The sequence below is a fragment of the Symphalangus syndactylus genome, chromosome 13, assembly GCF_028878055.3.
Source record: "Symphalangus syndactylus isolate Jambi chromosome 13, NHGRI_mSymSyn1-v2.1_pri, whole genome shotgun sequence".
Lineage (NCBI taxonomy): Eukaryota > Metazoa > Chordata > Mammalia > Primates > Hylobatidae > Symphalangus > Symphalangus syndactylus.
Window position 1 is genome coordinate 31,560,656 of NC_072435.2, and position 13,091 is coordinate 31,573,746.

Consider the following 13,091-nt stretch of genomic DNA (forward strand, 5'->3'; position numbering starts at 1 on the left):
TAATTTTAAAATGGAATAATTTAAGCTTTATTACTAACATACAGATAGTAGTATCTGCATGTATTTATAAATAAATATACACATATTGGGAATACATGCCCAAATACCATTTATTCTTAGGTGCATAATCAAATAAGGAAGGCTGCCATTGCTTTCACCTGCTAAGTGGGTCTCCAAGCCCCTCTTGGGCACCATGACTAGAGAGGGCATAGTGGGTAAGACAATTGTGGGCTCCAGAGCCTGAGCACCTGGGTTCAAGCCCCGGATCTGCCCCTTCCTAAGCTGCCTGACCTTGAGCAAGTGACTTCACGATTCTGGCCTCAGCTTCTTCATCTGTATAATGAAAATAATAGCAGCTGTCACTTCAGAGGGCTGAGGTGAGGGACGCATTAGCTGATCCAAGTGAAGCACTGAGAATGGTGCCTGGTACCCAGTAGGTGCTCAGTGAGTGTGAGCTATGGTTAAACCATTGTCTACCCTGCCGTGCAAGTGGGGAAATAGGTGCAGACAGCTGAAATAATGAGGTAATAATCATGAGTGGAGCTGAGATTCAGAAGTCGCTTCTTTTTCTTTTTTAAAAATAGAGACGGGGGTCTTCGCATGTTGCCGAGGCTGGTCTTGAACTCCTGGGCTCAAGCGATCCTCCCACCTCGGCCTCCCAAAGTGCTGGGATTACAGGCGTGAGCCCCCGCGCCCGGCCCAGCACCCGGTTCTCGACCACAGCCGCACCTCGGAGGTCTGAGCATTTCCTTCTCTGCAAGACTGAAATACTTCTATTCAGTCTTGAATAGAATAGTTAAGAGTAGCATGCAGGTCACACGGCTCTCCCAGGAGGGAAGGAGGTCGCAGTCGGAAAGAAGGGGCGGTGGTCACTGCTGTCCGCCTCCCACAGGGGCTTGGAGAGAAGTCCAAAGGCTCAAGAGAGTAGAAGATGGCTATGGAACAGAGGCCCTGGGCGTACAGTCGCCCCGACAGCCACAGTGGGCCACCAGGAGCGGGACCGGCGCGCCCTCTAGTGGCGGAAGCAACCCCTGCAGCCAAGGGTCCCGCATCCTGGAAGCAACTGAGGCACAGAGAAATGGCGACGCCCCCCCAGGCCCACCTGGCTCCGAAGCGATAGAGCCAGAATTTGAATCTTGCCAGTCTGGCTCCAGAGCCTGCACTGTTTCCAAAACTCTGCCCCTGCCCTAGAGCGCAGGGCTCTCGGAATCTTGGGCAGGACACTTTTTTCGGGTCTGGGGCCATGCTGGGCCCTGCGGGACGGCGTGACATCCCTGTCTCCCTCCATGACTGGGATGACCCAGGATGTCCCCACGCATATCTACGGCTCCCAGTGGGCATGACTATTTGATAAATCTGGAGGTCGCTTCCCATCCTCGTCCTGGTGCTCTCCTCCTGCCAATGTCAGCCTTCTCTCATGCTCTCCCTCAAATTTCTTTCTTGGTCAGTTTCCCCCTTCCCCTCTCCGCGACATCCCTCCACCCCTCACCACTCACACAGAGCTTCTCCACATTCAGACAGACCCCCGAAAAACAAAGGCGAGGTTATCAGGGCTTCAGCCGCTTCCCGTCAGACTCAGCAGTGCCGGGTTGGGGTACTGGGGGTTCTCGATGACCCCGGGCCCGAACTTGAGCTCCAGGAAGCGGCGGTAGTTGTTAGGCGCCTGCGCCACGAAGCCGGCAAAGGGCAGGGGCACCAGCGGCTGCAGGAAGTGCTCGGGGAACTCCACATCCTGCCGGTGGTCCAGCCACGTGTCCTTGGTCATGACGCCATTGCGGGGGTAGAAGGGCCACAGGTCCACGTGCAGGTGGTTGCTTTCGCTGTACTGTACGCGGAAAAAGTCGCCCTCGACCGCCTTCTCCCATACGAAGCCGCGCTCATCCACTACCGAGCCGGCCTCTGCCCCCCGCAGCTGCTCGCAGTTGCCCACGTCCTCCAAGTAGATGCCCAGGTCCACGTCGTAGTCCCATGGGATGATGTCCCCGTGGCGGGCGGCCCCCAGCAGTGAGCCGCCCTCGAGCCAGTAGCGCACGCCCGCAGCCTCCAGCACGCCCACCACATAGCGGGCGGTCTCGCGCAGCGCGCGCAGGCAGCAAGGGGGCGTCCAGCGCTCCTCGTAGAGGTAGGCGGGCGTGTCGCCTACCACCGTTCCGAAGCAGCGCGTGGTCTCCTTGTTGCAGCCGAACCACTCCAGCCGCCCGCCCTCCCAGCTCACTAGGCGGATGCCCAGCGCGCGGAGCAGCGCCGCCCGCCGAGCGCGTCCCTCGCGCTCCGCCTTCCAGCGCGCGTGGGCCGTGGCCAGTGGGGGCTGGCGCGCCGCGGCGAATGTCAAGTCCAGCAGCTGCACCACCCAGCCGCGAAGGGCGGTCTGCAGAAAGAGGCTGGTGCCCACCGGCCGGGCCAGGGGCGCCGAGAGGTTGAAGAGGTCGCGGGCCCGCAGGAGCACCACAGCATCTCCGTCCAGGGCGTCGCAGCGGGGCGCGGCGGGGGCTGCGCCATAGCGGGCGGTCCACTCTCGCAGGCTGATGTTCAGGGCCAGGCACCTGGCAGGGTTGGCCGTGGCAACCGGGGCGGCCACCAGACGTGCGCTTCCCGCGCGGAGCGCCTCCACCATGCGCTCTAGCTGGCCAGGTGCCTCAGCCCGCGCCCCATCAGGTACCAGGGCCACGAACTCGGTGGCCACGTAGGTCTCCGGGCGCGAGGCTGCGGCTGGCCGGTCCAGGGCGGGCTGGAGCAGCGCCAGACGAACGTTGGGGATGCGGGGCAGGGCCAGGGGCGGGTAGGGGAGCGTGTCGGCTGCCACCACCACGGGCTGGGCCGGGTCTTGCTGCAGGAAGGAGTCTACCAGCTCGGGCACCGCGTTGTCAAATGCCTCGAACTCCCTCACCAGGACGGTGACACGGAGGCCGGCAGCGGAGGCACGGCGGGGTCCCCGGGCCCGGGAATTCCTAGGCTGGTGCTGCAGCCACGAGACATAGAAGAGGACCAGAAGGTTGAGGGTGATGGCGGCCGCCAGGGCAGCCTGGCAGCGGGTGAGCCGCATGGGGCTGAAGTCTGGGGCTAGCTGGGCCTCCGGGGCATCCTGGGGGAGAGGGACGAAAGGGAAGGCAGCAGCTGATTGTCAGAACCACCCCCTGTGCCACCCTCAGCCTTGCCCCTTTCTACAGCTCTTTCTCAATTCCATTTCTTTTCCCTATTTGTTTTCAGCGTTGACTTCCCCTCCTCCAGGAAGCACTCCCTGACCTCCCAGTCTGGGCCACGCACCAACTCTGGGTGTCCTCAGAATTTTTTTTTTTTTTTTTTTTTAAACAGAGTGAGTCAAACTAATAAAACATAAAGTAGAATGACGGGTGCCAGGGGTTGCGGGCAGGGGGGAATGGGGAGTTGTTTGATAGGTACAGAGTTTCAGTTTGGGAAGATGAAAAGGTCCCAGAGGTTTGTTGGCACAGCAGTGTGAATGCACTTAACACTACTGAACTGTGTGCTGAAAAATGGTTAAGATGGTACATTTAATGTTATATATATTTAATCAGAATTTAAAAAAAATTTTTAAGTGGGGTGCTGAAAAATATAAATGAAAAAAAGAAGGTTAGGCTGGGCACAGTGGCTTACGCCTGTAATCCCAGCACTTTCAGAGGACAAGGCGGGTGGATTACCTGAGGTCAGGAGTTTGAGACCAGCCTGGCCAACGCGGTGAAACCCCATCTCTACTAAAAATACAAAAGTTAGCTGGGTGTGAGGGCGGGTGCCTGTAATCCCAGCTACTCAGGAGGCTGAGGCAGGAAATCGCTTGAACCTGAGAGATGGAGGTTGCAGTGAGCCGAGATGGCACCATTGCACTCTAGCCTGGGCGACAGAGTGAGACTCCGTCTCGAAAAATAAATAAATAAATAAATAAACAAACAAATTAAAAAAAAAAGAAAAACAAAACAAAAGTGGGGTGGGCCAGGTACAGTGACTCACACCTGTGATCCCAGCAATTTGAGAGACCAAGGCAGGAGGATCACTTGAGTCCAGGAGTTCCAGACCAACCTGAGTAACATAAGGCTACTTCATCTCTACAAAAAATAAAAAATTAGCTGGGTGTGGTGCTACTCACCAGCCACTCAGGATGCTGAGGTGGGGGTATGGCTTGAGCCAGTGAGCCATGATCGTGCCACTGCACTCAGCCTGGACGAGAGTGAGACCCTGTCTCAAAAAACCAACAACATCGAAAAAGTGGGGTAGCTTGCATCAAAAGAGGCTGCCAACCTTAGGACACTCCCCTCCACATTCATTGGCCACACCCACACGCTCAAGCACCAGATGGCGCTGTCTCCTTGTCCCCACCGCGACTTTGAAAATTTGGCTGGCCAGTCTCCAGCACAGGTGGTGTAGCTCTGGGTTCCAAGCAGATGATCAAATAGTTTCCCTATGAAGGCTTTTTGTAGGTTTCTGCCCTTCCTAGAGAGAGGGGGCATCCAACTAACCTCCCTATGTCCTAAATCCTCTGTCCCCTCCTCCCCATTTCCACAGCTCCCTCCTCAACCAGGTCCACCCACATTCCCATCCAACCTCCCCCTGGTCTCCTGGCAATTCCTCTCCTCGTGATAGCCAGAGGAGTCTTCCTAAAGCACAAGTCGGACTTCTCCTGCCCCTGCTCTGAACTTGCCATGGCTCCCCAGTGCCCAGGGGAGAAAGTGGAAGCTTCTCGTGACATTCCCCTTGACTGCCCCGCATTCCACCCTCATCTCTTGCCATGCTTTCCCCAACCTGTATGCTTAAGCCACCCTGAACATTTTCTCAAACTGCTCTTATTTCTTTTCTTTTTTTTTTTTTTTTTTGAGATGGAGTCTCCCTCTGTGGCCCAGGCTGGAGTGTAGTGGTGGCGATCTCATCTCACTGCCAGCTCTGCCTCCTGGGTTCAAGTGATTCTCCTGCCTCAGCCTCCCGAGTAGCTGGGACTACAGGCGTGTGCCACCACATCTGGCTAATTATTCATATATATATATATATATATATATATATGTTTTTTTTCTTTTGAGACAAAGTTTCGCTCTCATTGCCCAGGGTGAAGGCAATGGCGCCATCTAGGGCTCACCGCAACCTCAGCCTCCCAGGTTCAAGCAATTCTCCTGCCTCAGCCTCCCAGGTTCAAGCAATTCTCCTGCCTCAGCCTCCCGAGTAGCTGGGATTACAGGCATGTGCCACCACATCCAGCTAATTTTGTATTTTTAGTAGAGACAGGGTTTCTCCATGTTGGTCAAGCTGGTCTCGAACTCCTGACCTCAGGTGATCCACCCGCCCCGGCCTCCCAAAGTGCTGGGATTACAGGCGTGAGCCACCGCGCCCAGCCAAAAACAGTTTTTTTTTTTTTTGAGACGGAGTCTTGCTCTGTTGCCAGGTTGGAGTGCTGTGGTGATATTGGCTCACTGCAACCTCCGCCTCCAGGGTTCAAGTGATTCTCCTGCCTCAGCCTCCCGAGTAGCTGAGACTACAGGTGCGTGCCACCATGCCTGGCTAATTTTTGTATTTTTAGTAGAGACGGGTTTTCACCATGTTGGCCAGGATGGTCTCAATCTCTTGACCTCATGTTCCGCCTGCCTTGGCCTCCCGAAGTGTTAGGATTACAGGAGCGAGCCACCGCACCCAGCCAAAATAATTTTTTTTTTTTAAAGGGACAGCGTCTTGCTCTGCTGCCCAAGCTTGAGTGCAGTGGTGCAATCACGGCTCACTGCAGCCTCGAATTCCTGGGTTCAAGCCATCCTCCTGCCTCAGCCTCCCGAGTAGCTGGGACTACAAGCATGCAATACTGTGCCTGGCTAATTTTTCAAACACATTTTTGTGGAGACTGGCTCCCACCGTATTGCCCAGGCTGGTCTCGAACTCCTGACCTCAAGTGATCCTCCCGTCTCGGCCTCCCAAAGTGCCAAGATTACAGGCGTGAGTCACCATGTCCTTTCTAATCTTTAGAATCTTGGAATTGCCTTCTGGACCTTAGATTGATTCTTCCTTCCTTCGATCCTTCAACATCTATTTTTTGAATTCCTACAACATGCCAGGCACTGTTCTAGGCACGGAGAGAGAGCAACAGATGCCCAGAGACAGACAACACTCCTGCCCTTGTGGAGTTCCCATTAGTGCGGGGGCAGGAACCTTTGCAACCACAGAATCTCAAGCCCTTCAAAATCTTAGAATCTTAGAGTTTAGGTACATAGGAGCTCAGAACACACATTAGATGGTTAGTCTGCATATCCTTGAAGGTCACAGCAAGAGACTGTCTTCCTGCTTCTGTTCCTGTTGTCTGTTCCTCATTCAGCACCTCGAGAGATCCTGTTACAACTCACATTTCATCCTGTCCTGGCTCTGCTCAGGCCCTTCCGTGGCTCACGCCTCGCAGGAAAAGCCAAGGTCCTCAATGTGGCCCATAAGGCCCCGCGTGATCTTCCATCCTTTCCTATTCATTGCCTCAGCTCTAGGAACGTTGGCCACCAACACCATCTTTCAAACACACCTGGGACACTCCAGCTGCAGAACTGCCTGTTGCCTCTGTGTGAGTGTTCTTATCCCAGATATCCACATGGGATCCACCCCACTGTGCCGCCCCCCACCCCCATCACTCCAATGTCACCTTCCCATAACCCCTTCCTTTGGCCATTCTATTTAAAAATGTATCTTAGTGGGCTGGGCACGGTGGCTCATGCCTGCAATCCCAGCACTTTGGGAGGCTGAGGCGGGCAGATCGCCTGAGGTCAGGAGTTCAAGACCAGCCTGGCCAACATGGTGAAACCCCATCTCTATTAAAAACACAAAAAAATTAGCTGGGCATGGTGACAGGCGCCTGTAATCCCAGCTACTTGGGAGGCTGAGGCAGGAGAATTGCTTGAACCTAGGAAGCAGAGGCTGCAGTGAGCTGAGACCATGCCATTGTACTCCAGCCTGGGCAACAAGAACAAAACTCTGTCTCAAAATAAGTAAATAAACAAAAATGCATCTTGGCCAGGTGTGGTGGCTCACACCTGTAATTCCAGCACTTTGGGAGGTGGAGGTAGGCAGATCGTTTGAGACCAGGAGTTTGAGATCAGCCTGGGCAACATAGTGAGATGCCATCTCTACAAAAAATAAACAAAACTAGCTGGATGTGATGGCTTGCACCTGTAGTCCCAGTTACTTAGGAGGCTGAGGTAGGAGGATCACTTGAGCTGGGGAAGTCAAGGGTGCAGTGAGCTGTGATGGCGCCACTGCACTCCAGCCTGGGCAATAGAGCAATACCTTGTCTCTCTTAAAAAAAAAAAAAAAAGCATCTCCCTATCACCCAGGTACTTCCTATCCCCCATTCCTGCTTTATTTTGCTCCCCTAGTAGTTATCACGTGGATTTTACTTAGCTTGTTTGTTGTCAGAATCTCCATGGAAGGCAGGGAATCTGTTTTCTTCCCTACTGTATCCCCAGAGCATAGCTCAGTGCTTGGCACATAGCAGGTGCTCAATAAATATGTTGAATGAATGAGTGACTTGAATTATTAAGATAGGGAACGTCGGCTGGGTACGGGGGCTTACTTCTGTAATCCTAGCACTATGGGAAGCTGAGGCAGGAGGATCGCTTGAGCTCAGGAGTTCAAGACTAGCCTGGGCAATATAGCAAAACCCTGTCTCTACAAAAAATACAAAAATCAGCCAGGCGTGGTGGTGCCTACCTGTGGTCTCAGCTACTTAGGAGGGAGGCTGAGGCGGGAGGGTCCCTTGAGCCCAGGAGGTGGAGGCTGCAGTGAGCTGTGATTCAGCCACTGCACTCCAGCCTGGGAGACAGAGCGAGACCCAGTCTCAAAAAAGAAAGATAGGAACCTCTGGCTCAGAGAGATGAGAAGGATGCAGGGGCGAGAACCCAGGTCTCCGCTTCTGAGGCCCTGGCTCTTGCCACACTGTCTGACTGACTCTGGGCCAGGCAGGAGGTGCCCAGCAGGGCAGAGGATAGCAGCCAGGTCCTGGCTACCTTCAGGCCCAGCACAACCCTTGGCCCTCGCAGACCAGACATCAGCGGATTTGATGGCCAGATAAGGAGGTGCCACCTGCTGGTGAGGGTGTGAGGGAACCTGAGGCAGGGAAAGGAATCATCTAGTACCCTGACAAAGCCATGCAGACTTCACCCCCTCTAAGGGCTACAAACCCCTTCACTGGGGCAAAGTGGATAAGATGATGATTTTGAAGGTCTGAATGTTCTACATTTTTCTGAATCGGGAGGATAATAATAACAATTCTAGCAGCTCACCATGTGCCAGGCCCTGTTCTAAGCACTTTATGCATATTCACTTGTTTAATCCTCGTGTTATGATCACATTTAAAAATGGAAACCAGCCGATGTGGTGGCTCACGCCTGTGATCCCAGCACTTTGGGAGGATGAGGCCGGGGGAGATTGCTTGAGCCTGGGAGTTTGAGACTAGCATGGACTGGTAAGACCCCGTCTCTACAAAAAAATTAAGAAATTAGCCAGGCATGGTGGCATGCGCCTGTAGTCCCAGCTACTCTGGTGGCTGAAGTGGTAGGATTACTTGAGCCTAGGAGGCAGAGGTTGCAGTGAGTCGAGATTGTGCCACTGCACTCCAGCCCTGGGTGACAGAGCCAGACCTTTTCTTTTTTTTTTGAGACAGGGTCTTGCTCTGTCGCCAGGCTAGAGTGCTGTGGCGCGATCTTGGCTCACTGCAACCTCCAACTCCCTGGTTCAAGGGATTCCCCTGCCTCTGCCTCCCGAGTAGCTGGGATTACAGGCATGCGTCACCATGCCCAGCTAATTTTTGTATTTTTAGTAGAGATGGGGTTTCACTATGTTGGCCAGGATGGTCTCGATCTCCTGACCTCGTGATCCGCCCGCCTGGGCCTCCCAAAGTGCTGGGATTACAGGCGTGAGCCACCGTGCCTGGCCGTGAGACCTCATCTCAAAAAAAAAAAAAAAAAAAAAAGGAACAAAGGCACAGAGAGTTAAAGAGTTAAAGTCTCTTATTCAAGGTCACACAATGTGAAGTAGTGGACCCAAGAGTTGATCCAAGAAGCTGGCTACACAGTCGTACTTTAAACCAATAAACTTTGCCTTCTCTCTTGGGTTCTTTCTGAAGCCCGGACTCTCAGCCCATCTTTGGTGAGCCTTCCCCAGCCCTAACCTGACAGGTGCTTTCAAAGCTTGGCTATGGCACATTAATAAATTAATTCAACTCAGTAACTCAACAAACTCAAGTATTCTTTGTGGTGGACCCTGTGTTTTGAGGATACAGAATGAACAAGGTACTTATTAGGTCAGCCCTCCAGAAGACAGAAAGAAGACTGACAGGGCCACATGTGGTGGCTCACACCTGTAACCTCAGTACTTTGGGAGGCCCAGACGGTCGGATCACCTGAGGTCAGGAGTTAGGACCAGCCTGGGCAATATGGTGAAACCCCCTCTCCACCAAAAAATACAAAGATTAGCTGGGCATGGTGGTGCGCACCTGTAATCCCAGCTACTGGGGAGGCTGAAGTGTGAGAATCGCTTGAACTTGGGAGGCGCAGGTTGCAGCGAGCCGAGATTGCTCCACTGCACTCCAGCCTGGGCGAGACCCTGTCTCAAAAAAAAAAAAAAACAAAAAAAAAAAAAACGGACAAAAGCCATGCAACTTACACACAGGGCAGGACACCAGCAGGGGGCGCAAGAGTAGAAACAGGGGGCTTGCCTTAGAAATGGTAGTCAGAGCCAGAGAGGACAGTTAAGCTAAGAGTTTGTCTCTCCAGTCCCCACAGAACAATGTAAATGAATCCAAATTCTCTTCAGGCCTTGGGTTCACTGGGTCTGAGTTGTGATTTGGCCTGAGCCTCAGTCCTTGCATCTGTGGAATGTGAATGTGAAGGTTAGAAAAAAATGAGAGGGCCGGGCGCAGTGGCTCACACCTGTAATTCTAGCACCCTGGGAGGCCGCGGCGGGCGGATCACGAGGTCATAAGTTCGAGACCAGCCTGGCCAACAAGGTGAAACCCCCATCTCTATTAAAAATACAAAAAATTAGCCGGGCGTGGTGGCAGGTGCCTGTAATCCCAGCTACTTGGGAGGCTGAGGTAGGAGAATCGCTTGAACCCAGGAGGTGGAGGTCGCAGTGAGCCGTGACTGTGCCACTGCATTTCAGCCTGGGCAACAGAGCGACCCTCCATCTCAAAAATAAAAGAAAGAAAGAAAAAGAAAAAAATGAGAGACATGGGAAAGCCTTAGGGAATGAGGGAAGGGCAGTTTCCATGAGAGTGCGGGTGACACTGAGGGACTTCTTACCTCCTAGGTTGCAGGCTGGGGGAGTTCCAGGAGGGCAGTTCCAGCCCAGCTAAGCTGCGCTCCTGAGAGGAGGAGAACCAGAAAACGCCAAATCAGCCATTTCCGTACAATAGAGCACAATTTCATCTTATCCACAAAAGTGGCAAGAGAAAGGTCAAGGAATCCTTTCTCTTGAAGTCCCATAATCTCGGGCACCACCTGGGGTGTCTCAGGAGTGGGGTGGGGTGAATGGGAGGGATGTCAGTTATTATAGCAACCTATAACCATCCCTCTAGCATGAATGTGTCCAGAAAAGGTAGGGCTAGAAGCCAACAGAAGCTGTCACCATCGGGCCGGGCGCGGTGGCTCACGCCTGTAATCCCAGCACTTTGACAGGCCGAGGCGGGCGGATCACGAGGTCAGGAGATCGAGACCATCCTGGCTAACACAGTGAAACCCCGTCTCTACTAAAAATACAAAAAATTAGCCGGGCGAGGTGGCGGGCGCCTGTACTCCCAGCTACTCGGGAGGCTGAGGCAGGAGAATGGCATGAACCCCTGGGGGCGGAGCCTGCAGTGAGCCGAGATCGTGCCACTGCACTCCAGCCTGGGCAACAGCGAGACTCTGTCTCAAAAAAAAAAAAAAAAAAAAAAGAAGCTGTCACCATGACAACCCTCTCCCTAGACACACTCCACCTCTGAGAGACATTCTTGAAACATCCCCTGGCCGGGCGCAATGGCTCACGCCTGTAATCCCAGCACTTTGGGAGGCCGAGGCGGGCCTGAGGCGGATCACCTGAGGTCGGGAGTTCAAGACCAGGGTGACATGGAGAAACCTCGTCTCTACTAAAAATAAAAAAAATTAGCCGGGCATGGTGGTGTATGCCTGTAATCCCAGCTACTTGGTAGGGTTAGGCAGGAGAACGGCTTGAACTGGGGAGGCGGAGGTTGCGGTGAGCGGAGATTGGGCCATTGCATCCCAGCCTGGGCAACAAGAGTGACACTGTCTCAAAAAAAAAAAAAAAAAAATCTCCTCCTTGGTTGGGCTTGGTGCCTAGGGTCACTTGAAGGGGGCTGCTCTATTACCATAGTAATCAGGCCTTGACCTTGCCTGTTTCTCACCGTCCGGAGGACGGTCCAGGCCCTGTAACCATAGCAACTGCCCCTCAGCAGAGCATCTCCTCCTCTAAATAAAAACACCTGGCTGGTTTGGTGCATGGGCCTCCCACGATGGGGAGGGGAAGACGGTTACCATGGTAATGCCAACTAAGTGGCTATGGGGGAGGGGCTGAGGAAGAGGTGCTTCTCTTAGAGATCAGTGTCCTTGGGGCTGGGGTCCTTTCTACCTGAATGCTAGGTGAGGGGGGGGGTTGCCACAGTAACCAATGAGGATAGGAGCAGAAGGACCACCAGGGACACTTAGGTTACCTTAGCAACCTTCTCCTAGTGCAGAGTCCTAAGAGGTCTGGGGTTCCATAACCACAAATGTGGGAGGGAGGGGAAGGCTGCCCCCCACCAACTCGCCCCCACCGCTGGGGAAGGGTTATCATGACAACCGACCTGGCCAGCAATCAGAGAGGATGGGGCCACTGCTGGTCGCCCTTTCTCTCGGAGTAAAAGTAATTGTCCAGGAGAGCGGTGTTGGGGTGTGGAAGGGGTAAGGCTCTTTCTCTGGGGCGAAGTGGGAGGAGGGGGGCAGAAAGCGGCCCCTTCCTCAGTCTCACTCCAGCGAGGGGGACCGTCGCGCGGGGCCTGGGTCTCCCTCGCTCTCCTCGGGGCGCGATCTCCCTCCCGCCGCCCCCCGCGCGGGCACGCTAGCCTTCGGTGTCGACCCGGGTGGGCGAGGCTCGCGCCCGGCCTCGCGCTCGCCACCGGCCCCCCTTCCCCCTGTCCCCCGCCGGGCGCGCGCGCGGTGGTAGGGCGGCGGGGGAAGATGTTGGCGCGGCCGCGCAGGCGCGCGAGGCGCAGCGGGCGCGCGGGCCGGCCCCGGGGCCTCCATGATGGAGGAGCGAGCGGCCGCCGCGGTCGCCGCCGCCGCCTCCTCCTGCCGTCCGCTCGGCTCAGGCGCGGGCCCTGGCCCCACTGGGGCGGCCCCGGTCTCCGCCCCTGCCCCCGGGCCGGGCCTGGCAGGTAAGGGAGGCGGCGGCGGAGGCAGTCCCGGGCCCACGGCGGGCCCGGAGCCCCTGAGCCTGCCGGGGATCCTGCACTTTATCCAGCACGAGTGGGCGCGCTTCGAAGCCGAGAAAGCCCGCTGGGAGGCCGAGCGCGCCGAGTTACAGGTGAGCGCCGTCCTGGAACCCCCGACCACCCACCCGGCCCGGCCCGGCCCGGCCTCACCCGCCGCCGCCGCCGCCGCCATCTTGGAGCAATGGCCGCCGGGACGGCCGGGGGGGGCCGGGAGGGGACCGCGACGGTCCCGGAGGGCGAGTGAGGAGCCGTCCGAGGGGTGTCCTGAGGGCACTCCGGGGTGGGACGGGACCGGGACGGCCCGAGGTGGGAGTGGAAGGACCGGGGGTGGGAGGGATCACCGGGACCGGCCGAGAGAAAGGGGCGGAGGGACCAGAACCGGCTGGGAGTGGACTGGGACTGAGCACGCTGGCCGCGGGGCTCCTGAGAGAGGCGACTCGGGCCCTGGAGGGGAGGCTAAGAGAATTCGGGAAAGGGTGTGGAGAAGAGCTGGAGGGGTCTGGGAAAGACCTGAGTGGTCTCCTGTGGGAATGAGCAGAAGCTTGCCGGGCGCCGAGGGACTCCCGACCCCGACCCCGACCCTGGCCCTAGCCAGGTGCAGGTTGGAGGTGGGAGCGTCCGAGGGGGGAACTTGGGACCCGCTGGGAAAGAGCGGGTCCAG

The 13,091-nt window shown here is 55.7% G+C and overlaps 2 protein-coding genes across 10 annotated transcripts in view; one reads left to right on the plus strand and one right to left on the minus strand.

Moving 5' to 3' along the window:
• Positions 1-13,015, minus strand: FKRP (fukutin related protein). 7 transcript variants are annotated; one of them, XM_055236028.2, is made up of 4 exons: positions 12,581-13,015; positions 10,266-10,327; positions 9,680-9,832; positions 1-3,082 (listed from the first exon to the last, which is right to left on the minus strand). In XM_055236028.2, exon 4 carries the CDS (start codon positions 3,041-3,043, stop codon positions 1,556-1,558), a length of 1,488 nt encoding a protein of 495 aa, XP_055092003.1. In that variant the 5' UTR covers positions 3,044-3,082; positions 9,680-9,832; positions 10,266-10,327; positions 12,581-13,015; the 3' UTR covers positions 1-1,555. The 7 variants fall into 7 exon arrangements, with proteins under 7 accessions (XP_055092003.1, XP_063471970.1, XP_063471973.1 ...); XM_063615900.1 differs by having other exon boundaries at positions 9,458-9,832; XM_063615903.1 differs by lacking the exon at positions 12,581-13,015 and adding an exon at positions 11,804-11,929.
• STRN4 (striatin 4) overlaps positions 11,856-13,091 on the plus strand; it is a 26,384-nt gene continuing 25,148 nt past the window's right edge. The window contains exon 1 of one of the 3 annotated variants that reach the window (XM_055236025.2): positions 11,856-11,900. Coding sequence is in view for 2 of the 3 variants with exons in the window: in XM_055236021.2 (XP_055091996.1) it covers positions 12,241-12,522 (282 nt within the window). In the remaining variant the exon portion in view is untranslated. Of the gene's footprint in view, positions 11,901-12,209; positions 12,523-13,091 lie in introns of those variants that run through there. The other 2 variants (XM_055236021.2, XM_055236020.2) reach the window with 2 other exon arrangements.